The 23,530-nt window shown below is 46.9% G+C and overlaps 1 protein-coding gene across 4 annotated transcripts; it reads right to left on the reverse strand.

Moving 5' to 3' along the window:
- Nucleotides 1–298: 298 nt before the first annotated feature.
- Nucleotides 299–23,074, reverse strand: dennd4b (DENN/MADD domain containing 4B). Of its 4 annotated transcripts, none has more exons than XM_069536843.1 (29): nt 22,924–23,074; nt 15,484–15,840; nt 14,201–14,456; nt 13,583–13,652; nt 13,301–13,470; nt 12,842–13,083; nt 12,526–12,592; nt 12,005–12,063; nt 11,760–11,904; nt 11,485–11,660; nt 10,713–10,813; nt 10,141–10,356; nt 9,106–9,251; nt 8,805–8,938; nt 7,936–8,050; nt 7,178–7,384; nt 6,951–7,079; nt 6,470–6,614; nt 6,184–6,339; nt 5,274–5,514; nt 4,873–5,152; nt 4,655–4,759; nt 4,394–4,569; nt 4,149–4,305; nt 3,819–4,058; nt 3,245–3,341; nt 2,912–3,077; nt 2,658–2,716; nt 299–2,527 (listed from the first exon to the last, which is right to left on the reverse strand). In XM_069536843.1, the coding sequence occupies exons 2-29, from the start codon at nt 15,819–15,821 to the stop codon at nt 2,382–2,384; spliced, it is 4,539 nt and encodes a 1,512-aa protein (XP_069392944.1). In that variant the 5' UTR covers nt 15,822–15,840; nt 22,924–23,074; the 3' UTR covers nt 299–2,381. The 4 variants fall into 4 exon arrangements, with proteins under 4 accessions (XP_069392944.1, XP_069392945.1, XP_069392946.1 ...); XM_069536844.1 differs by lacking the exon at nt 22,924–23,074 and adding an exon at nt 19,614–19,746; XM_069536845.1 differs by lacking the exon at nt 22,924–23,074 and adding an exon at nt 19,542–19,672.
- Between the last annotated feature and the right edge of the window lie 456 nt (nt 23,075–23,530).

Raw genomic sequence — 23,530 nt, forward strand, 5'->3', positions numbered from 1 at the left:
ATCCGGTCACAACTTTCAAAATAAAATACCATAATCTAAATGTAGAAAACTAGACACTGATAAATTGAGTCGTGAAATATAATTTATAACTAAATCCAATTTATATGATCAGATTCAAAGTTCACTACAGAAATAAAACACTATTTTTATTTGCTTCTAATTGAACTGTAGTTTATATTTCAAACACTGAAAAGGGAACATGACGTTGTTTTTTCATCCTTGTGTTTTTGTAATTAAAATGATTTATAAAATGATAAATGATTTTCAATACAGATTCAAAACAAATATGACAAATGACTCGGGCTCATCATCGTCTTTTATTTTTGTGTTTTCTTAAAAAACAAAAAACATTTACAACTCAAATCACAACCATTTATAAATTACAACAGCAAACAATCAAAATAATCTGTTTTAAATACACTCCTCCGCTCATGTCACCGCTCAACCAATAAACCTCACAGTTCAAATTCCCAGAAATTTGACTTAATGAACGTACACACTGTGTTTTATTAACGTACACAACGTGTGATTCTCTGTGGACACTCACTGTCCAATCTGAAATAAAATATTTTTACTGATCGATCGCAGCGATATTAGATTTTGCAGAGATTCAGGTAGAAACTCTTGATTCTGCTGACCTCCGGTGGCTGAACTCCTCGCTGCGAGCACATTAACGGGTCTGCAGGAGACAAAAGTCAAGTGGATGCAAACTTAATTAAAAGTTGAAAACTAAGTCCACGTGAATTAAAAATAGTTTCCATCCAATTGCATCACAGATATTCACAACGTTCTCAGAGAAACTGTTTTGGTTCATCGAGATGAGCACTAGGTGGCGCAACAAGATGATATAATCAAAAGAGCCAATCAAATGTGGCAGGAAAACTATGAAGTAGAGATTTTATTTTCTCAAATATAAATTGTGTGAATTGTCTAAAGTGAGAAATTTGACATCAACTCTTTCAGTCATTTTATGAAGAAACAAGTTTTTCTTAATGAGCGACATGAACAGAATTTAATTTCTATCTATTTGGACGATAACTATATAATCGAATTTAACAGAACGTACTTTTGTGTCATGTGCAGGTTTAATTATTTCTCTTGTTCAAAGTTTGTTGGTTTTTCATTTTAAAAGTAGAAATAAAACTGTTCAGAGTCATATAGAAAAAAACATCCTGATTTTTGATCAGAGATTTGTTTGGGTCTCGTTTTAAATCCAGTGTTTAACAAAAGTTTTTTAAGCGTCTACATTTTCACAGTGTAAATCAAAGTATTCCTCATTCAAACTGTTTCTATTTAAATAAAAAAAAAAAATGAGTTAAAAACTTTATATAAATAATACTTTTCTCCGCGTGGAAGCTGAAAACATCTGGACGATGTAAAAAAGTGTCAGATTCACGTTACTGCACAAACTGAGTTTCATTAGGTCATAAATAACTTTATCTACATTTTGTTATTGTACAGATTTTACATCATTAGACAGATCAGCAGTCGATGCAGAAACGTGAGTCTCGTGTTTTACCTCTTTTTTACGTTTCTCACATCAAACGAACAAGAACCTATTTTAAACTTCTCAATGACGTTGAACACAGACGAGGTTCTGCTCCGACGAATCTAACGAACAAAGCTCTCGCCACAAAACTGACGACCAGAGAATTTACTTTAGTTCTTCCGACGATGTGAAGAGAGGACAACGGTCTGGATCCGACTCAGAAAACTTTAACTGAAGAACCGGAGCCAATGATTCAGTTCTTATCAGTTCTCTGTCGGGTACGGACCTGTTCTAAGGGTCAAAGGTTGAATGGGAGGATTTCGTTTTGGATCCTGTTTGTTATGAGAAGCTGAACGATCGGACTGAAATGTTCTCACAGTTTGTTATTTGGGAGAAATGTAAAGTTTAAAGTGTTGGAACTGTCCCTTTAATCCTTATTGGACTCTTTTTCAAAACAACCCCCCCTCTGTCCTCAGAAGATTCCCAGCATACAGCAGAGACGAGCTCCTGCAGAAACCTTTGTCGTCTGCTTGTGTATTTTAAAACAAGAGGAAGACAAGTTTACACCGACACAGCTGATGTTTCTGGACATGCACGACCTCGAGCATCGAACACGTGACGCTCGCTCCTCTAGTCAGTTGAGCTCAGCTCCGTCTGCTGCTCGTTCAGCCGAGGCCATCGTTACTCGAGACAAAGAGCAGCTGGATTCACAAACAGAGGTACAGAGGACAGGAGGGAGCGACGCCACCCTCTGACATCCACCAGGGGGCAGCAGAGAGGTGGGGAACACAAGCAGAAGCAGGCAGCGGGGATCCTGGGTGTACAGGTTTCCCCTTCGCAGGCTCGTACGCAGCAGGAGTCGTCAGAACGGGATGTTGCGTTCAGGGGTCGATCAGCATTCGAGAGGCGGGTGGAAGCTGCGTCTGCAGTCGACGGCTTTAGGGCTGAGCGGCTGCGCTCGCTTCTTTCTGAGCTCCTCGCGGCCGAGGGTGCTGCTGAGCCGCGAGTACGCCACCTTGTACTTCTTATCGAACGCCGCTGCAGCGAGAGAGAGACAGGGAGAGACAGAGAGAGACAGGGAGAGAAAGTCACATGTGTGTACATATGTTGTTTTTATTCTGTCTGTGTGTCACGTGTTCTAAATGAATCATCTCGTCTTCAGACTTACCGACGTGATCTTTGCCCATAGCTGCCAGCGTGAGGAAGAGGAACTCTCTGTACAAACTCCTGTTTGACACAAACACAACATTCACTCTGACGCACAAATAAACGTTCTATCACCAAGAAACACTTTTAAATCAACTTTTATTCTCTCAGAATCACTTCCTGTTTCTAAAGACGTCACCTGGAGTTTCAGATCTAACTTTCTTTCCTAATCTTCTGTATTTTTACTCTGTTTGCAGAATAAAGTGTAAAGTTCACCTCTGTATTCTGGGGGACGCCGGCTGTTTAGCCATCGTGTCCAGGAAGAGCGTGACGGCTTTGTGCACCTCGTTCATGCCGACCCAGCGCAGCACCTCCTCCAGGAAGGACAGGGTGAACGGGTGGTTGTGTCTCCGCCAGCTGTAGCTTCTCATCTGGACGCCACCTGGAGGAAGGAGCGAACAGAGCAGCAGATGATGGTATCCTGTCATGAGCTGACGTTTCAGACACGTGAGTGAAACGTTCCTGCAGCTGTTCACATAAATCCAGATAATTATCTCCAGAAAACCAGTTTCACTGAATCTGTCAATGTCCGTGGTGTCTTTGTCTTACTGTGGATCCTCCAGAGGATGTAGAGGGGGGGCCACTGGTCTGTGTCAGGGGTCAGGGTGTCCCACAGGAGCCTCACACTCACTGCCGAGCTGTCCGACTGGAAAACACATCACACACCATCAGAGAAACAACTTTCAAACTGAGAGGTTTTGACTCTGTAGCAGTTTTATCACACAATGTCAAACATGTAACTGATCAGGGGTCAGCAGAGACACAGGGTCAGGAGGAGGAGGAGGTCATGTGACAGGAGCCTGACGAATTAGGAAAGACGATATTGTGACAGAAAAGAGGTTGTGAGTGTCTCCGTCATCTTTTCCAGACATCTCTGCCCGAGACTAAACCGTGACCAGTCGAAGCATCTTAAAACTAAAACGTCATAGAGACATGTGATGCCTCCAGCCACTGGGTGTCACCGGTGCGTCAACATAAAAAGGGAGTTTGTGACTGTAGATAACGATGGATCGCCCCCTGGTGGCTGTCGGCAGCATATTGACAATAACCACTGGTGTATCTCAGAGAAATCAACTACAAATCAAGTGTTTCTACACAGTTCTCATCGTCCTCTGTGCCGTACCTGTGTGAAGCTGCTGACGAGCGGCGAGGCTCTGACGAGCTGCAGCAGGTTACAGGGGAGGCCGAGGCGCTGGAAATACCAGACCAGGTTCCAGAAGATGATGGAGTGACTGTCGAGGAACTGAGGCTGAGCGAGCACCGCCTCGCCCTCGTTCTCCAGCAGACTCTCCAGCTCTTTCCTCAGAACCAGAGGGCTCAGGTACGCCACCGTCACCTGAGGACCCCCACCCACTGACGAAGCCTGGGGGAGGGAGGGAGAGGCCATCAGGGGAGGCATGGGGGGGGAGGGGGGGGTTTGTGAAGTGAACCAGACAACTTTTCAAAACGTTACCGTGGTGGTTCTGCTGTTCTCTGAGTAGCTGCTGGTCTCAGAGCTCGATTCCTCACTCAGACCGTTACACTGAAGACGCAGGGAGGACTCGTGACCACTGGGGGGCCTCACGGAGCTCTCCACCTCCTCCTCCACGTTCCAGGTGCTGCGCTCCGAACTGAGGACAAACAGGAAGTGTTAACACGGAGGGACTGTTTTGGACGAGCGCCTCTTTTTCCTAACGGAGGATGAAGGGTGTGAACGACCTGCTGACTGGCCCGAGGTCGCAGATCTCAGCGTTCAGGAACGGGACGAAGGTGGCGCCGCAGAATGGACATGACGAGTTCAGGTTGGAGTCGTCAGACGTCCAGCCCGCCATGATCTCCTCGTCATAAACCAACGAGTTACAGCTGCGACACAGAGAGCAGCTGGACATCAACACCTGGACACACAGGGAGGGAGGGGTCAGAGTGAGCACAGCTGGACATCAACACCTGGACACACAGGGAGGGAGGAGTCTGCCTTACCTCCAGCCCCGCCGCCTCCTGATTGGCGTCCGAAGACCTTCGTAGAGGAAACACTGGGGTGGGCGTGTCCGTCAAGTCGATGTCACTTCCTACAGACAACGAACTCTGAGGAGACAAGATGGAACCAGGAAACGTACAAAACACAAACGTTAGGAGCTGCGGACTGTTCTCGAATAACTAAAACATCTTCCTGTTTTCAAAATAAAACTGGTACAAACCTCTGAAGTAGCGTTCACCAGCTTGTCTTTGGCCTTCAACAGCGTTTCAGCCACCTGAGCTTTCCTGGAATGTCTCTGCTCCGACACTCTTCGTCCTATCCCTCCTCCAGGCCGCCGGTCGTCCACGCTGGCGGCTCGTCGCACCGACACTCGGTGTCTGGTCGGGGTGAGGAGCTGCTGGAGTTTCCCTGCTAGACCTCCGCGGGTCGGGGAAGAGACGTTGTTGTAGTTCTCATCGACGACCTCTTTCCTGCTGGACGAGTCACGCACTCCTACAGACCTGGAGGTCAAAGGGCAGACGAGGATGAATGACATGAGGTAAACAGGACCACGTGTGTGTTCTGTATATTTCCATTTCATAGTGTGATTATTCCTGATAAAACACAAACGTCGCCACTGACCTGCCGTCTCTCTCCGCCGGCTGACAGCTGCAGTCCGGCTCTGAGTCGGCCGACTCTGCGCACTCTTTGTAGAAGTTGGAGAGGCAGACCTGACTCCGCCGCACTACTACACCACCGCTGGGGGGCGCTGCAGGCGAGGCAGAAGTGTCTCTTAGTCCCAGGGGAGGTTTTCGAGAGACGGTGTCACGGCAGCCGTCGCTCCCGGCGTTATGGACGACGGTCTTCCTACAGTGTTTGACCTCTGAGGGAGGGGGGGAGAGAGAGAGAGAGAGAGAGAGAGAGAGAGAGAGAGAGAGAGAGAGAGAAAGAGAGAGAGGAGTCAGAAGTGAAGTGAGGGAGCGTCGGGCCGAGGACACAGAGTCTGTGATGAGAATCTCTTCAACAAAGAGCTGAGAGGATCCACATCCAGAGGGAGCGAGCCGGAAAAAAAGTCTGATCATCGTCACATTTTAATGACAGAATAAAAGAAGAAGAGCCGATCGGTCGAGGACAAACATGTCAAAATAAAACACAGAGACTGTCATGAACGTAACGTCTTATTGTGAAACTGTGAGAACAGAAATAGAAAGTTTGTGCAGTAGAGATCATGGCGTTGAGGTCCCGCCCACACACAAGCTCGACCAATCCTGATCTAGTCTCAGCTGTCAATCATGACGTCTCCGCCTGTTTTTATACCATCGATAACTAATTAAACCAAACTGATCGGAAACATCTTTACAAACATTTATTTAACGTTGGTCCATGTCCAATCTGCTGACATGGAGGAGGAGGGGCTTATGATCGTTTCCTGGTTGAACTTCTTCTTCTTCTTTTATTTGAATAAAAAGTTAAAGTTCCTTGTGAAAGAGATTCAACTCTGCGAGCATCGTGTTCCCATGACAACCACTTGATGAATCAACGTGTCTCTTACTGTCGGACGGCGTCTTCATGCTGTTCAGACTGTTGCTCTTCACCATTGGACCAGTCAGAGACTCGTGACTGGAGCTTTCAGACAGACCGCTCCAACTGGACTGACGAATCAGATTGGAGTGGGGGCGGGGCCTCTGGTCTGCGTCCACCATCAATTCTTTATTACCCCCCCCAAAAAAGAAAGGGAAAACATGTTACCATGACAACAGAGGTCAGGTGGAGGATAAAAAAAACAACTGATGAGGAATCAGTGATTTACAAAAACTATAAATGAAAATATCTCTGACCTCCCCGTGACCCCACCGAGCCGCTCTTCTGACGCCGTTTGATCGGCTGTCTGAACTGGGCCACGGCCAGCAGGACGTTCCTCAGCTTGGCCCAGCGGAGACGCCCGCCCTGATTGGTAGACGGCCATTTGCTCTCCAGCACTGCCTGAGGACAGAGGACGTCTGATTACCCACCGATCACACGTCTCTCGGCTCATCGTCATTTTCAACTGAGAGACGGTTTCACAAACACCAGACTGTTTTACATCAGTGATGTCAGAAGAGTCAAAAGTGTGAAATCACATTTTTATTTTCATCTTGGTGGTTTTTAACTAAAAGGATTTTAGTCGTTGGACGTCTGGATCTGAAGTTTTCAGAGAAACAAGCTGAGCAAACGTTAACCATCAGAGACCTGTGTGTGTGTGTACGTGTGTGTGTGTGTGTGTGTGTACGTGTGTACGTGTGTGTGTGTGTGTGTGTGTGTGTGTGTGTGTGTGTGGACCTTGTTGTAGTATCCGTAGGTGATGGTGTTGGGTGTGATTCCCGCCTTCTTCATCTCCAGCAGGACTCGAACAGCGAGGACCGGCTGCCCGTACTGACCACACAACTGCATCAGGATCCGATAACACACCTGAAACACAGGCCGGTGTTTTAAAATCACAGCTTCTGTTTTTATTGATGTCACCCTGAGTGACATCACTGCAGCAGTGACCTCTGACCCTGGCTCACCTCGTCCGGCAGCACCACCTTGCGGTTCTCCATGTGTTTGAGGACGTCGTAGGCCGTGTGCAGGGTGCGGACCTTGGCACTCTCCGCCCGAACGAAGGTGGGCAGGTAGAGGAACCAGAGGCCGTAGCAGTGGCCCAGCAGACACTTGGACCACATGTCGGGGACGGCAGAGTATTTCTGAGCTCGCTTCTGAGCCAACTTTATCTCCTGGTGGGAAGGAAAGATCACATGACATCAGATGTATGGACGTAAACTGACCTTTGACCTTTGACTGACCTTATTCTGAACGTTACTCAGATTACGATGTTTACATGAATTTCATGTTAGAGAATTGTCTGATAATAAAACGACACATGTTCCACGTCCGGTCAGGATTTTATAACCTGATGCATCATCATCCTCGTTCATGAAATGAAGACGTAAACATGTTGACACGATGAGGTCAGAGCACTGATCAGAATCAGAATATTGTTCCCATGGAAACGTGTCAACTGTTGATCATTAAAATGTGGGAATAAAAAATAAAATACGTTTTCGTGATTGTATCTCTGAGATGTGAAAATAAATCAAAGTGTTAACGTTTCCCTCCCGAGTCCTGAAGTGTGTCTGTTAAATTCTGGATGATGTGTGAAATATTGATAATGACTCATTAAAACAAGATGATGCACAGCGACGAGCTTCCTCCTCTTCACTCAGGGGAAACTGGGTCACAGTTAAAACTGTGTTTTCCACATCGGACGTCAGCTCTGTGTTTGTACCTGTTTGGTGCGTCGAGGGGCGGGGCTGCTGGGGGCGCTGCCTTTAGCCGGGACACGGAGCTGGTCCTGCGGCTGGTCGAAGAGCTCAGGCCTCAGCGTGGGGAAGGTTTCATAGCTGGCGGCACGAGACAGAGGACAGTGAAGCAGATGTCTGTTTTTATTGACATACTTGTTTCTGTGACCACAGCGTCCTGCACCTGGTTTGTCTGAGAACAGGATTTTTAAAATGCTCACACTCTAACACACCCTGCTTGTGCTTGCATTTCCCTGAGCTCTTCTGTGCACGTGAAACTTCTGCTCTCAGATCTTTGTCTGTAAAAATGAAGAGGCGGCTGTGACTGAGGGTAAAGCGGTCGTCCTTGACACAGAGCCTCCAACCGGAAGGTCGGCGGTTTGATCCCAGTCTTCCCCATCTCCCCGAATGTGTCCTGAACCCGTTTTGTTTCTATAGATACCAGCAAGAGGGTGTCGTCAACTGTTCTTCACGCTCACCAACGACAAATTTTTTTTCAGACAATTTTTTTTCTTCAGTTTTTCGGACAAATTTTTTTTTTCTGTTTTTCGTCGACTCTACGCAGGCACCTTTGTGGTTGTTCAGAAGGAAATCCTGTTTAGATCTGCTAGAGTCCAAAAAACAGTTTTTCTTTTCTTTTTTTATCAAGTGAATGCAATACGACTTCCGTAGTATCAGATCTATTCTTATCATTATTATATTATTATATCTTATTACTTTTATTATTAGTTATCATTCAATTCTTTTCTAGGGCTCAGATTTGTTTATATGTTTCATGTATTTATCAATTTGTCAGTAAAGTATTGAATCTTGAATCTCGAGGACAAAACCTCTGGTGGGCTTTGTGGAACTGCACCTGTAGAGGGCAGCGCACTCTGACCCGTCCGGTTCCTGTGGTTCTTCAGGGGGCATGATGAAGACTGTGTGCTCTCCGCTGTAAGTCTCGTCCAGATCGATGAGCCTCACCTCCTCCGGCTTCTCCACGTCCACCTGCCGACACACGTCACCACAAAACACCAAATAAATAAATCATTGTGTTGAACTCTGGATGTTTTCACATCCGAGTCTGAGCCGAGCTGCACGTTTGTTTCAGTTTATTATATTTATCACAATGCAAACGTCAAATAAGACTAATGAGGGACAGGAGGAGTTCTGACCTTCTGGACGCACTCGTCAAAGAACTCCAGGCAGGCGTGACGGTCACTGACGAAGGAGCACTCCTCGATGAACTGAGTGAACATCTGGGTCCTCGTCAGCTGGACGTAGATCTTCTGCTGCGTCCGATCACGAGACTTCAGGAAGCCTGCAGGAGGAGGAGGAGGAAGAGGGGGTTGAGGAGGAGGAGGAGAATGTGGAAGAGGAGGTGGAGGAAGAGGAGGAGGTAGAGGAAGAAAAAGAGGAGGAGGTGGAAGAGAAAAACAGGAGGTGTTCGAGGAAGAAAGAGAGGAGGAAGAAAGAAAGGTGGAGGAGTGATGAAGAAGAAAAGGATGAGGAAGAAAATGAGGAGGGGGAAGAACAAATAGAGATTGAGGTGGAGAAGGAGGAAGATGAGAAGGAGGAAGATGAGAAGGAGGAAGATGAAGAGGAGCAGGAGGAAGTTTTTGTCCACAACATCAGATCAGAATAAGATGAAAATCTTTCTTCATGAGAATCTTATACAGATATTCATGCTCCCCAGAGGCTGCACTCTCACAGTCTCACTCTCATGACACCAGTTCTCTCACCAGCACCACCATCTGGACAAAACGTCCCAACAGGTTCAGTTTCATGAAGTTTAATTTAATTTAATCAAATTCATGCTTCCCAGAGGAGGAACCCCTTTCCAAAAATAATTATTTTAACCTTCGCTGCCTCTAGAGGTCACTGATGAGTGTTGTTATCAAGCAGCTAGTCTGACACGCCCCCAAACAAAACCACGTAAAGAACCAGGTAAACATTTCCTCCCCGCTGGGAGAGGTTGACCAATCAGAGCAGACTTCCTCAGGAGGAGGGGCCTAAAGATTGTGTTTAGCTCCTCCCTCTCTTTGAGACGGAGGCTGATCAGAGGAGCTGCAGCGATGGACCGTCTCAAGATGTCTGCTGAACATTAGAGCATGAAGACATGAACCAGAGTCTCAACCTCCAACAGCACCCGTCAGGACGTCCGGTCCTCACAAGGACAGAAGAACATGCCACACACAGACAGTGCTCACCCTGCAGGTTGAACAGGGAACTGCAGTCAGTGGTGGTGTCAGACGGAGCCTGAGTGATTGGCAGCAGGAAGGAGCGGTATCCTCGCAGCAGGCAGCTCATGAAACGCAGAAACACCTCCTGGATCTCCAGCTCCAGCTGCTTCTGACGCCTGTAGATCTGATCGTAGTCGGTCAGCAGGAACTCCAACGTTGCCTCCTCCTGGCCGGGGGTGCAAACTGCAAAACACGAGACGGGAGTCTATTTGAGATCCAGAGATTTACGTGTTTGAGTGATGGATAGAGGAGGGAAGTAATTAAGTACACTGACTAAAGTACAGTAGAAGTATCTTTACTCATCCTTCAGTTCTATTTACTTCATTCATTTGGCAGCTGTGGTCACAGATGATTTCTTATTCATTAGTTTTAACTTTGACTCCGCAGAGAATGCAGAAAGTCATGACACTGAGAGGTTTGACCTGTTTTCAGAAAATGAATAAATTCGATCAATCACTGATTGTGATTCTCTGTCGTCTCTGAACTGTGTAGCTTTATTCTGAAAGGCTCTGTGGCCGGGTCATGTGACTGTCACTCACTCTTCTCCAGGGTCTTGTGGAGGCTGGTGAGCGCGTTGAACAGAGTCTTTCCGTGCTTCCTGGGTAACGATCGCCACGACAGCGGCTTCTTTTCATCCGACCTGAGACGAGAGAGTCACAGTCGATGGATTTCAACACTCTCAGTTTATGAAGCTTTAAAATCAGGAGCGAGTCAAGATCAGCTCTTAGGTGCAGACAATAAAAAAAATAAATCTTATTCTTAACAGGAAGAAGAACAGAAGGAGGAAGATGAAGAAGAAAAGGAGGAGGACAAAGAGGAGGAAGAAAAGGAGAAAAAAGAAGAGGAGAAAAAAGAAGAGGAGGTGGAAGAAGAAGAGAAGGAAGAAGAGGAGGAGGAAGAAGAAAAAGAGGAGGAAGATAAAGAGGAAGAGGAGGAGGAGGAAGAAGAAAAGGCAGAGGAAGAGGAAGAAGAAGAAAATAGAGATGGAAGAGGAAGAAGAGGAGGAGGAAGAAGAAAAAGAGGAGGAAGATAAAGAGGAAGAGGAGGAGGAGGAAGAAGAAAAGGCAGAGGAAGAGGAAGAAGAAGAAAATAGAGATGGAAGAGGAAGAAGAGGAGGAGGAAGAAGAAAAGGCAGAGGAAGAAAAAGAGGAGGAGGTGGAAGAAGAGGAGCTGGAAGAGGAGGAATAATAGAAGAAGAAGAAGAAGAGGTTCACAGTTTTCTATGAATGAGTTTAAAATGTTAAATTCATTCAGATCAGTTTCAGAATATTTCAACAAACAAATAAACACGGTGTCACATGATGCACTCACTGGAAGATGGTGTTGGTGTCCAGGTCGACACACACCACGTCCGTGGGGGGGTCATACAGGTCGAAGTAGCTGGAGTGGACGCCCACGATGAAGGGCATCGGCGCCAGCAGCACATCGGCCATCTGCAGCGGACACAGAGGGATGTAGGGACAGAGCCAGCGCAGAGGGAAACTCATCTGGAGAGACAAGGGACAGGTTATCACACAGATCTAATTCAGGAGCAACTCCTCCACCTGCTCCAACACATGAAACACTGGTAGTCTCTCGAGTCTTACTGAGACGAGGGCCTCGCTGACGGAGGTGAGGACGTCGGGTCGCAGCGAGTGCAGCAGCAGCTTGTGTTCGGTGAGGACGGCGAGCAGCAGCGTGCAGGCGTTTTCTGGACCGAGGTTCTGCAGCAGCTTCAGGTAACTCGCACCACTGTCACACGGGAGGTTATTAGAAGAGAAGACGACATGAAAACCTCAGGACACACAAGAGGTGAAGGAATATGCAGACGACACAGGTTCACGAAACTGACCTGAGTGGGAGCGGAGACGAGACCGGCTGGCAGAGCAGCAGGTTGTCGTATGGAGACAGCTGAAAGACACAGACACATGTCCCTCTGGGTTTCACTTTCTACAAATAGATCAGTAATATCTACAACTGTGAGTGAGAGAAAACACTTCTGATATTAAAATAAAAAAAACCTTCTAATTAAAATATTAAAATATATATGGTAAAATAAAAAAAAAATATATATTTTAATTTAACAGAATATATTAATTTTTTTATTTTAAAAATGAAGCTATAATGTCAGACGTCTTTATCTTTTCGTGTTTTTTGTTCATTTACTTGAAAGCGTCACCGTCTCCAAACTAAAGTGAGCAGCTGATTCAGGAAATCATTGAGCTTTTTTATGAAATAAAATATAAATATTTCTGCGTGAATTCTGGGATTGAGTGACTTCTTTATGAAGTGTTCCTGACTTTACGATGGTTTAGATCTGAATTCTAAGTGAAAATAATGAAATAGAGGAGGGCACATTTTGCAGGTCCGTACCTGAACGAGGATACGAGGACGCTGGGGGGAAGGAAACGGGACGTTGTGCATGAAGCTGGAGATGTGTCTGCAGAGAGAGAGAGAGGAAACAGAGATCCATGAAATCAAGTTTCCGTCCACAAGTTATTATAAACTGTTAAAATAACAGAAATTAGTCCGAAAAACAGAAAAAATTATTCAAAAAAACAAACCAAAAAATAAATTACTCAGAAAAACCAGAGTTTTTTTTCAAGTGAAAGCAAAACACTCCCGTAAATTCTACAGCTCGATTAATGATTTAGTTTAAAATAAAAAAGGATCCAAGCGGTGCACTGACTTCTCGAGAGGCAGGACGTGCGGCCCGGAGATGGAGTATCTGTAGATGAAGGTGAGAAACTTCTGGAAGACGTTGAAGAAGGGCCAGTGGGATAAGACGCAGATGCTCTTCTTCACCTGCAGGCTGCGGTTGGTGATCGGCCGCCGGTCGACCACGCTGAGCAGGCCGAGCCTCACGCTCTGCCGCTCCGACAGCAGCTCCCTGGAGAACGACTCGTAGAACTGGATGGCTGCTCCGTAAACCTGCAGCAGAGGATTTATTTTACTTTAGTATTTAACAGGAAGGAAACGTCTCATCTATGAAAATATCTGCAGTAGATCCTGCTCTGCTACGATTACCAATGAACTTACTGATTAAATACGTTTATTCAGTTATCTAGCTAACCTAGTCTACAGCTGTTGCACAGTGTGTGTGTGTGTGTGTGTGTGTGTGTGTGTGTGTGTGTGTGTCCTCGCCCACCTTGTCCCCAGAGGCGGACGTGAGGACGAAGGTGGAGAAGATGGGCAGCTGGTACTTTGTGTTCAGAGGCCAGCTCTCCACAGTGACGCCCATCGGCAAACAGAAGACCGGCACTGACTCCGGCAGAGGGAACGCTTCCAGGTCGTCCTCCGGGTAGCGGCTGATCAGACCTGCAGCACACGCACACGCAAACACACACACACAGTAGTTCACACACATGTTCACACTCAATGGGGGGGGGGGGGGGGGGGGGTCCTGTCTGTGATACTGGTTGATACTCACTGGCTTCGTAGACCAGCGCGTTGGCTTTGGCCACAGCTCTCTTATAGCACACGTACAGGGCCGGACCCCACTGCACACACACACACACACACAACAACATGACACACTGAAGACTCACACATCAAAAATATACATTTCACTTCATCCATCAGTGTTGAGCCGGTAAACCTGAATGATCGTCTCTAATTAAGATAATTGTTATTTGCAGCCCAACACTCATCAACATTTCAAGTGTTTTGTTAGAAATAAAACTAATTTTAAACAGAAATCGTTGCAGAAAATGTTCTTATCGACACAAGTCTTTATTTCTTATTTTGTTTTTCCCCCTTCGCTCATTTTCATTTGGTCAGAGAAACAGAATTTCACATTAAAAGCCTTTGAAAACATTCCATCTGGTCCCTGAAAAGCTTTTATTGTTTAACATCGGCAGGAAGTGAAGAGTTTTGATTGACAGCTGCATCAGGTCCAGAAGCAGAACTCAGGGGTCAGAGGTCAGAGCTCTGATGTCAGATGTAAATATCACGATGCTGTGACGTCTTTGTGAATCGAGGACAAAAACCAAAAACATTAAACAACATTGAAAATAATTCTGTTTCCAGACTCGTGACCTGAACTCACCATGCCGGTGTTCAGGTTCTTATCGACGCGACAGAAAGTGTGCGGGGCCACCTCCCCCTTGCTGGGCAGCAGCAGGGCGATGTCTGTGACGCCCAGCGTGTGGAGCCCCTGCGAGTCCAGAGCCCGTCGATACATCAGGAACACCCGGTGAGCCGTCGGGGCGCCGCCGGAGCTCAGGCTGGCGCTGCGGCTGTAGGGAGTCGTCTCGATGATGTACCAGCCCTGCTTCAGCTGCTCCTTCCCCTCGTACAGAACCCTGCAGGGACGGAGACACGATGCTGTGAGACGCACACGTCAAGTGTTCACTTCATCCCGAGTCAAGGAGATAAAACCAAGGTTGTTTGTTTGAGAGAGAACAATTTGCTCCGTCAATTTAATTAAAGATGGATGGTAAACTGAAGCCAAATCATCTGGATCGCCCCCTGGTGTCTGGCTGCAGTATAGGTCATGAACGCTGCCTCCTCCATGTTAGCAGATGGGACATGGACCAAACAAAAAAAGTAGACGTTAAATAAAAGTTTGTTAAAGTTGTTTCTGTCATTTCAGCTCGTTCTGATCTCTCATGTTTGTTCAAGTGGTTCAGTTTGGTTTGAATCCGCTGTATTTATTGTTTCTATGCACAAAGAATACTTTTCTTATTTTTTTCAGAATCACAAACTGTGTCGATGGTTAAAAACCCTCGACTGAAACCTGACGCTCTGCGTCTGAGCGAATCCTTTCAAGTTAAATCCTGGAAAACATGGATCCCTCAGCGTTTCTCTTCCTGTCGGCTACACTCGTGATATGACGAGAGAAAAAGGATTTACCTCATTATTCTCTAACGAGTGTGATCCAGAGTAATTAAACAGTTCAACATGTAGGAAACAATGGAGACAAGCGTGTGATGCTGATGAGAGTCCAGCACACGAGGCTGCTGCGTTACATCATCCTCTGTTATATAAGCCTCAGCTTTCACTACATGATCTCAACACACCAGACGCTGTTTCTGCACCATGATTTATATTCTCTCCGTCCTTTCAACCCTGCACGTCTCTTCCTTTGTTTGTCAGCAGCACGAACAGATTTAAACTGGCTGGAAGGATGGAACATTGGTGGGAACGTTTCGGGGGAATCCAGATTTGGACGTACTTCAACAATGTCGATGCTCAGATTCGTGAATCTTGATGAAACAGATCTGACACATTCAGGGAACATAAATCTAAAACCCTTTTCAGTCATGAACTCTGGAGAATGTCACAAAGCACAATTGGGTCCAGAGCTCCTCTGGAGATTCGGCGTCTCACCCCAGGTCCAGAATGGGCGGTTTGTCTCGTCCTCGTCGGTAACACAGGTACAGGTGCGGGTTGTTGATGAGTCCGGCGCTCAGCTCGGCCGAGTGTCCGCCCAGCGTCCTCTCGATGCAGGTGAAGCCCTCCGGCACTTCCTCCCCGAGCCCTTTGGCGATCACCGCCAGGTCCGTGATCGGCTCCGCCGCCCGGGCTGATGAAGAGGAGGGGGTGGAGGAGGAAGAGGAGGAGGAGGAGGTCTTCCCATCCTCATCCAGGGGCCTCCAGGGCCCTGCAGGGTCAAGACCTGCCACTACAAAGTAGTCCACCAGCTGCGGACATTTCTCCTCCGTCATTCCGCCTGTCTGCCCTCCACTGCAGAGAGAGACAGAGAGAGAGAGAGACAGAGAGAGAGAGAGACAGACAGACAGAGAGACAGACAGAGAGAGAGAGAGAGAGAGACAGAGAGAGAGAGAGCGGCAGAGAGAGACACAGAGAGAGAGAGAGACAGAGAGAGAGAGAGACAGACAGAGAGAGACACAGAGAGAGAGAGACACAGAGAGAGACAGAGAGAGAGCGACAGAGAGAGACACAGAGAGAGAGAGAGACATTAGTTGAAAGTTTAATTAATTCCTGTCCAAGAGGGACATATTGTCCCCCATGTTTGTTTGTTTGTCAGCAGGATCACAGATCACCAGTGAACTTGGTGGACGACAGAAACTTAATTAAATTAATTAGAGCTGCAACAAACAATTATCAAACGTTCTTGATGAAGTTTCTCTGAACGACGGATTCTCTCTCAATTTAAATGACACAAAATCATTCAACACACAATGTGTTATTTTTATGAGACTTTTCAATTTGATGTGAAATGTATCTTCAGTTTCACTTGTGTTTTTATCTGTGTGTGTGTGTGTGTGTGTGTGTGTGTGTGTGTGTGTGTGTGTGTCAGTGGTTAAGGTTAGCGTTAACCTCCAGGAAATGAATGTAGGTCTATGTAAAGTCCCTAAAAGTGACCGATGAAGAAGTGTGTGTTTTATAAATAGCTCAGTGATGCTGTGAGACGCTGAAAACACTCTCTTATATAACAGAGTGTCGCTCGCCCTCTCTCACTCCGTCCTCTGACTGAAGAATCACGACTGATGCAAAATGAAAACATAAAAAATTCGGATTTCTCACAAATGTTGAATTTTTTCTCAAATAAGAAATGTAAAAATATCGTCACGTTCAGAAGTTCTGTCACAAACATTCTGGAACAAAGAACTTGATGCAGAAACTTTGAACCTTTGAACCGGTCACATCAACCAATCAGACGTCAGATCATGTTTGGTTTAGTGAGGAGACGCTCTGCTGATCATTACATCACATCAGGTTTCTATAGACGAGCTCGGTTTAAAGCCCTGAACACTTATCACAGCGTTTACTCATTTCCATACACTAATCTCTACACTGCTGCATTATGGGTAAATCCCTGCAGCTCCCAGTTCTCACTCAAAGACTATAAGCGTCTTTCACAGAGAACTAATCGAAGCAGAAGAACGTAGCGATGGAGCGCCCGTATCGAGGTCTCGACCAATCAGGAGTCGATAAACGTTTGGTTAAACTTAAACAACAGGAAGGAGGACCAACTGAATACTTCCTGCTGCTGCTTCACAATAAAAGCTTTGCATTTTATTCACAGTTTTATAGTAAATCAGCTCAAATAAACAAAACCGAGTGAAGAACCAGATGAACGTAACAGCAGGAAGAAAAGAAAAGAGACGAGTTGCAGCTGTTTCAAGACTCATTTCAAAAGTTTTTACACGACTGTAAAAAGTTCTTTACTGTCAGCACATGAGAAATAAAACATTTGATTTCCTTCCCTTTCTGTAAACCAGAGATATTTCAGCCGTGTGTGTGTGTGTGTGTGTGTGTGTGTGTGTGTGTGTGTGTGTGAAAGTAAGAGTTCAACGTTCAATGATGAGGAGGAAGTACGACGACCAGTGGGTCAAAGGTCGGCCAACAAACAGGAAGAAGGCTGGCTGCCTGTTTCCTGTTCATCGATGACTTCCTGGTTACACATGTGAAACACACGCAGCGACCTGCCGTTATCTGTTTGACGACACGCACATCTGTAACCAACACACACCTCTGAGTGTGTGAATCAAAATGTGACCTGATGGTGGCGCTGGATGAAAAGTAAGAGAGTTCACCCTGAACACGAACACCTGAACCACATCATCACCGTCCAAACTGATGGTTCTGATCACACGTGAGATCAGAAACTAACGTGTGAGCAGACGATCAGTTCATCCACGAGTCAAGTGAACGTTTGTGACAAAGGGTTCCTGAGATATCACGCTAACGGTGAGACAGAACATGTGTTGAAGATTACTCACAGACGCTCGATGTAGTTCTCATCCACAGTTCCTGAATCAGAAAATGTAGAAGAATCAGAGTCACGATCAAAATCGAGAAGGTGAAACACACTCAGTGTTTCCAACACAAAGGGCGGGGCCTGCTCCGGTAACGACAGTTTTAGCTTCAACAGCTGATTTCAGCAAAGTTACTTCCCCTTTATACGCAACAATGGAAAACACACATTTTACACACACACACACACACAATCTTAGAAACCTCCACCAACAGTTTCCTCAAACTTAATCTAGCTTTCCACACACTCTCATCGAGGTCCATGAATGATTCTCTGGAGAAACTGTTCATGGTCATAAACCTTCTAACAAACTTAAAGAAAGTGATTTGGTTCCAAGTGAGAATCTGACGTTCCAAAATCAAAGTTATTCACTTTCAGACCAATCAGCGACCTGTGGGGGCGGAGCTGCCACAACCATGGTCAGTGTGGACGCTGCAGTTCGACCAGAACCAGAGAGTGTTTCTTCACCGGAGGAAGATCAGACACAGAAGAAACGGTGTTTTCTCTCTGCTGACCCACAAACAGATGTTTCCTCCAATCACACTCTTCATCTGTTTAAGCTCCTGCCCCTTTTCCACTGTGGTCACACATGGTTCTGTGTTCACCAAGCTTCTGGAGCGAAGGTGGGGGGTGTATGTTCCAGTGAACGACTGCAGGTGCAGACATCTCTGCTCGATCATTATCGTCTCGCTCGCAGCAAGAAGGTTCCATGTTCGAATCCCGGTTCAGCCGTGGTTTGTGGAGTTTCCATGTTCTCTCCTTGTCTAAGTGGGCTCTCTATGGTCACTTCAGATTTCTCCCACAGTCCAGACACATGCAGGTGTGACTTCTGTCATCTGGAGAAAACTGAATTCACAGGTGTGAGCGTCGGCTGTTGAAGAGTTAACTCAGTTCAATGTGGAAACGGGGGATGGGACTTCCTCAGGTGCAGCCTGATCAGGACTAAGTGTAGCTGCAGAGAGAAAGTGAGTCAGACCTCAAATTCAGACACTGAACAGAGTCTTGAACATCAACTTCTGCTTCTTCTACCATCATCGACTCTGACTCCAGGAGCAACAGTCTGTCACGCTCCGGTTCTGAGACGTCAGAACGTGATGGAGCCAGACGAGTCCTCTCATGGAGTTCTGAAGTTCTGAAAGCGTCACGACTGTCTCATCAACAGGGAGACACAGGATCTCGTTCAGAATCAGACATAATGTCCGTCCATACAATCACGGCTGAAAACACATGACCACTCTCCGACACCGGGTCAACACGTGCAGAAAACTTTACGGACACAGACTCGAACTGAACCAACCAGAGAATGAAACGCTGCGGATCGAGGCTGAAAACGTCACGTGACTAAGTGCGTGACGAGTCAGGGAAGGTTACGCACCAGGAAGGGAATGTGACACCAAATGATCACTACTGCACAGAACCTATTCAATCCACGGTGGTGACGGGGGTCAATTAAAGAGTGAAAGAGAAAAGCTATCACCAATTCTTTTGAGCCAACAAGCTAACGAGCTAATGCTGCTGCTGACAGGACGATAAGATCCAGTGATTCAGATTCAACTTAAAGAAGAAAAAGCTCTGAGCAGACGAGAAGAAGAAGAAGAACTGCAGCTGTTAGAGGTGAAGACAGGTGGAAGACAGTCAGAGCCACGTGGTCATTGTCTTTTACCAGAGTTTGGTCTGTCTCACTTTGACTGGCTCAGTGGACGGCGTCTCTTATGGCCCGTGTGCAGAGTCCTACCTGAGCTGCAGCTGTCAGAGGCTTCAGCTCGACTCGTTCACGCGAAGCTGCCACAGGAAGTGGTGCAGAGCTTTCGTTTCCAGTCCACAAGCACAAAAAGTGCAGCGGAGTCAGACGCAGCTGAGAACGGAGGAAGCGGAGGGGACGTCTCCAACACGAACACAACGTGTCGATGTGTGTGTCAGAGTGTGTTCACTGGTGCTGGGGGGGGGGGGGGGCGTTATGGATAACAGGAGCTCTTTGTATCCTCGGGGGGGCGATCACCTCTTGTCACTCTTGTCACGTTCAGAGAGAGCATGGACGCCAGCGGAGTCAAGTCTCCTCCACAAAGACGCCGTTCACACCCAGTGTCCACGTCTGTCCAGTTGTGACTGACTGTAAATAAAGATGGACGACGCGACAGCTGCAAAGTGAAAATACCACGATCACCACTCCACGCCACAAGAGGGCAGCGCTTGTACCTGAGATATTTCTGTTTCATTTCTAGATTTAAACGTGGGACGAAGTGCAGATGCGTCGTCCATCTTTGTTTACATTCTGTCTGGAGATCCGTTCACTCGGACTCCACTGGGAGTCGTTCTAGGACAAGTGTCCACAGACTTTTGTCTGCGTCACCGTGAATCGTCCTGGTAGCGTTGACTCAGCTCACGACCTCTGACCTCGTCTTTTTGGTTTACTCACAGAAAACGTGGTGTGGGCGTGTCATCTCAGTCTCACTCAAACACGACCTCAGAGTTTTCGAACTGAAACGAGAGCGGCAGCGTTCACACACGTGATGGAAACACTTCCTGCGCCTGGATTTTATGTATTTGACCAAACTCACCTTCCTCCCACCCACATTATCTTTCCAAAATAAAAGCGTCCTCAGATCAGGAGCGTGGAGGCTGAACCTCCTGCACTGACTCAAGCTGGACTGGGCCCCGGGGCCTCGCAGCAGGCCCTCTCATGCTAAATGCTAACACCAGGTGGTTCTATTTAAAGCCTCGTCAGGAGACAGCACCAGCGAACAGTTGGTGAAGCTCCTGCCGCTCAGCCCGAGCTCCTGGAAACCAAACGGACAGCAGCACCCGTCTGTCTCCTGGTCAAACAGTGATCATCGCTCAGGTTGCGTCCGCAGCCGTCAGATTATTACAGACGACTCCGAGAGCAGAGGAGACGACGGAGGTTTCAATATCCGGAGTCTAAATTTAGTGCAGAGAGGTCGCTGAGTGAAGCGCAGCATCGAGAGGACGCACAACACGCAGCCACTTTCCAACATGGACTCACATGAGAGGACGCCACGTCCACGAGGAACAAACAAAGACACGGAGGTCAGAGGTCAGACAACACGTCATCACTGTCACTTTAAGATGAATCCAACCTGACAACTTTATACACACACACACACACACACACACCCTTCACAAAATTATTCATGACACTGAAATGTTGTTTGAAGGGTGTGTCCTCAGAGTTATGAGCTACCAGGAGACCCCATTTGTCTCCCGCCCGTTTGTCCATCGAGGACGTTACGCAAGGAGTCGAACGTGGGACAGTGAACGTAGCGCAGGAGGAATGTGGACCAGTGAGTCTGAGGCACAGGCCGAGATTTCACTGTTGATTTTATAGTTTGAGTTTCTTCCCACAGATCAGAGACCCGCAGGACATGTTGTCCTGCTCACCCAGTGCATGTTGGGACACGCAAACCGCGGCCCCCGACACCCAGAGACAAAACGTCTCCATGATTTATACAAATCAAGTGAATGATTTATTTCCTGTTGGTTCTTTTTGGGGGAAACATACAAAGTAAAGTGTCACGTCTGTAAAATGAAACTTCTCTTTTTCACTCAGCTGGAGACGCGTCCACGCTTCCTGATTCTGCAGCTTCGCTACTCAGACACTTTTATCTTTGGACGGGTTCAGAGGGACGTCCAACACATTTCGTCCAAAACAAGACAAACTGCTGTTCTCGTCTCATCAGACGCTGAAGGACGCAGCTTCTTCCTCCTCTGAAGAGACCGTTTCATTTTCACTCTGCGGAGACAAATTCTCTACAAGAGGCGACGGGTCCCGACAGAGTGACCTCGGGTAAACTCTGACGCTGTCCGTCACCCGGCTGAACACACCAGCATCCAATCAGACGAGCCGACAGCCGCCACAGGAAGTCACGTGACTCACATGAAACCTGAAGGTCTGATGGTCGTACGGCAGAAATGATGACATCACAACGTTATTACACAATATGAAAAGTGAATCAGGACAGAGACACACAGAGGGACAGAGAGAGAGACACAGAGGGAGAGACAGAGACACAGAGGGACAGACAGAGAGACACAGAGGGACAGACAGAGACAGAGAGAGAGAGACACAGAGGGAGACAGAGAGAGAGACAGACAGACACACAGAGGGACAGAGAGAGAGACACAGAGGGAGAGACAGAGACACAGAGGGACAGACAGAGAGACACAGAGGGACAGACAGAGACAGAGAGAGAGACACACAGAGGGAGACAGAGAGAGAGAGACAGAGAGAGACAGACAGACACACAGAGGGACAGAGAGAGAGACACAGAGAGACAGAGAGAGAGAGACAGATAAAGAGAAAGACAGAGAGAAACAGAGAGAGAGAGAGACAGATAAAGAGAAAGACAGAGAGTCAGACAGACAGGGACAGAGAGAGACAGACAGACAGACACACAGAGAGACAGACAGAGACAGACAGAGACAGACAGAGACAGACAGAGACAGACAGACAGTTCCTCCTGTGACCACCAGGGCTCAGAGCAGCAGCTGCAGGGACATTTAAACCTCCACCACCACCAGGTTCCATTATCGGACCCCCACACCTCCACTCGTTTACCCAGAGGCCCTCGCGCTCAAACAACAGAACCCTCTCGTGCGCGTTGTCAGAACCGTGCGCGTGTGTTCACGTCCCCTGAGTCGCGTGACACACGATGGTCTCTGCCGCGCGCAGCCCCCGCCAGGAGTCCGTGTGATGAGGAGTTCCATCATCGGACGCGCTGTGGAGCCGCGGATGACTTGAATCGTTATGAAATCTGTATTTTTCATCTGACGTCATCTTTCATCTAACGAAGCCACGCGCGGGACAGTTTTGAATCCGTGCACATGCGCGGGTCCGCGTCGTCGCCTCGCACACGCAGCGGGGACGCGGTCTCATCCCGGAGACAGACCGACAGAGGCGTGTCCGATAATAGAACCCGCGTTAGCCGGTGCGTCCTGGCGGACCGTGCCCGGTGCGAGCTAGCTAACCCGCGAGGCCGCCTCGCGACGGGTCGGTAGTTCCGGTGTCGGTGAGTCGGTGAGTCCGGTACCTGGTCGTCACTGCTGCTGGTGCCCGCGGAGAAGAAGCTCGCTCATGTGTCGTCCATGTTTGTTCCAGCCGCAGCCTGTCAATCACACAACACCCACACACACACTGCTTCCTCCCGGACCCTTCAAAATAAAAGCCTCGGGAGAACTTAACTTCCGGTATTCTGCTTTATTTTGGTCTGTGTGTAAATATTAACACGTGTTTTCATTGACTGACCTTTGACCTTTAAACTGAGGAATCTGAAGCAGTTGTTTTGATTCAGTATTTACTTATTGAGCTCATGTTGTTATTTGTTTGTCTATAAACAAACCAATGTCAATTATTCTCTTCATCATTGGATCCCAGTTCTATTTATATATTATTATTATTATACATCGATTTACTTTATAAAATCTAGAGGAAATAGGAATGTGTAATAAATCTGCTCCCAATCTAAAGTTGAATTTATTTATTTATTTAGTTTGACCAACTGTTAATAATAATAATAATAAATAATAATAATGATAATGATAATGATGATAATAATAATGATAATGATAATAATAATAATAATGATGATGATAATAATAATAATGATAATAATAATAATAATGATAATAATAATAATG

Source organism: Paralichthys olivaceus, chromosome 13, assembly GCF_024713975.1.
Source record: "Paralichthys olivaceus isolate ysfri-2021 chromosome 13, ASM2471397v2, whole genome shotgun sequence".
NCBI classification, from domain to species: Eukaryota; Metazoa; Chordata; class Actinopteri; order Pleuronectiformes; family Paralichthyidae; genus Paralichthys; species Paralichthys olivaceus.

What these genes read in the sequence shown, in the direction of transcription:
- dennd4b (XM_069536843.1), bottom strand. Translation starts at nt 15,821, where the DNA reads ATGACGGAGGAGAAATGTCCGCAGCTGGTGGACTACTTTGTAGTGGCA. An exon ending in CACGTCCTGCCTCTCGAGAA is followed by an intron (nt 12,593 to 12,841) that starts GTCAGTGCACCG and finishes CTCTCTCTGCAG; the next exon opens with ACACATCTCCAGCTTCATGC. An exon ending in GCGTCCCCCAGAATACAGAG is followed by an intron (nt 2,717 to 2,911) that starts GTGAACTTTACA and finishes TGTGTCAAACAG; the next exon opens with GAGTTTGTACAGAGAGTTCC.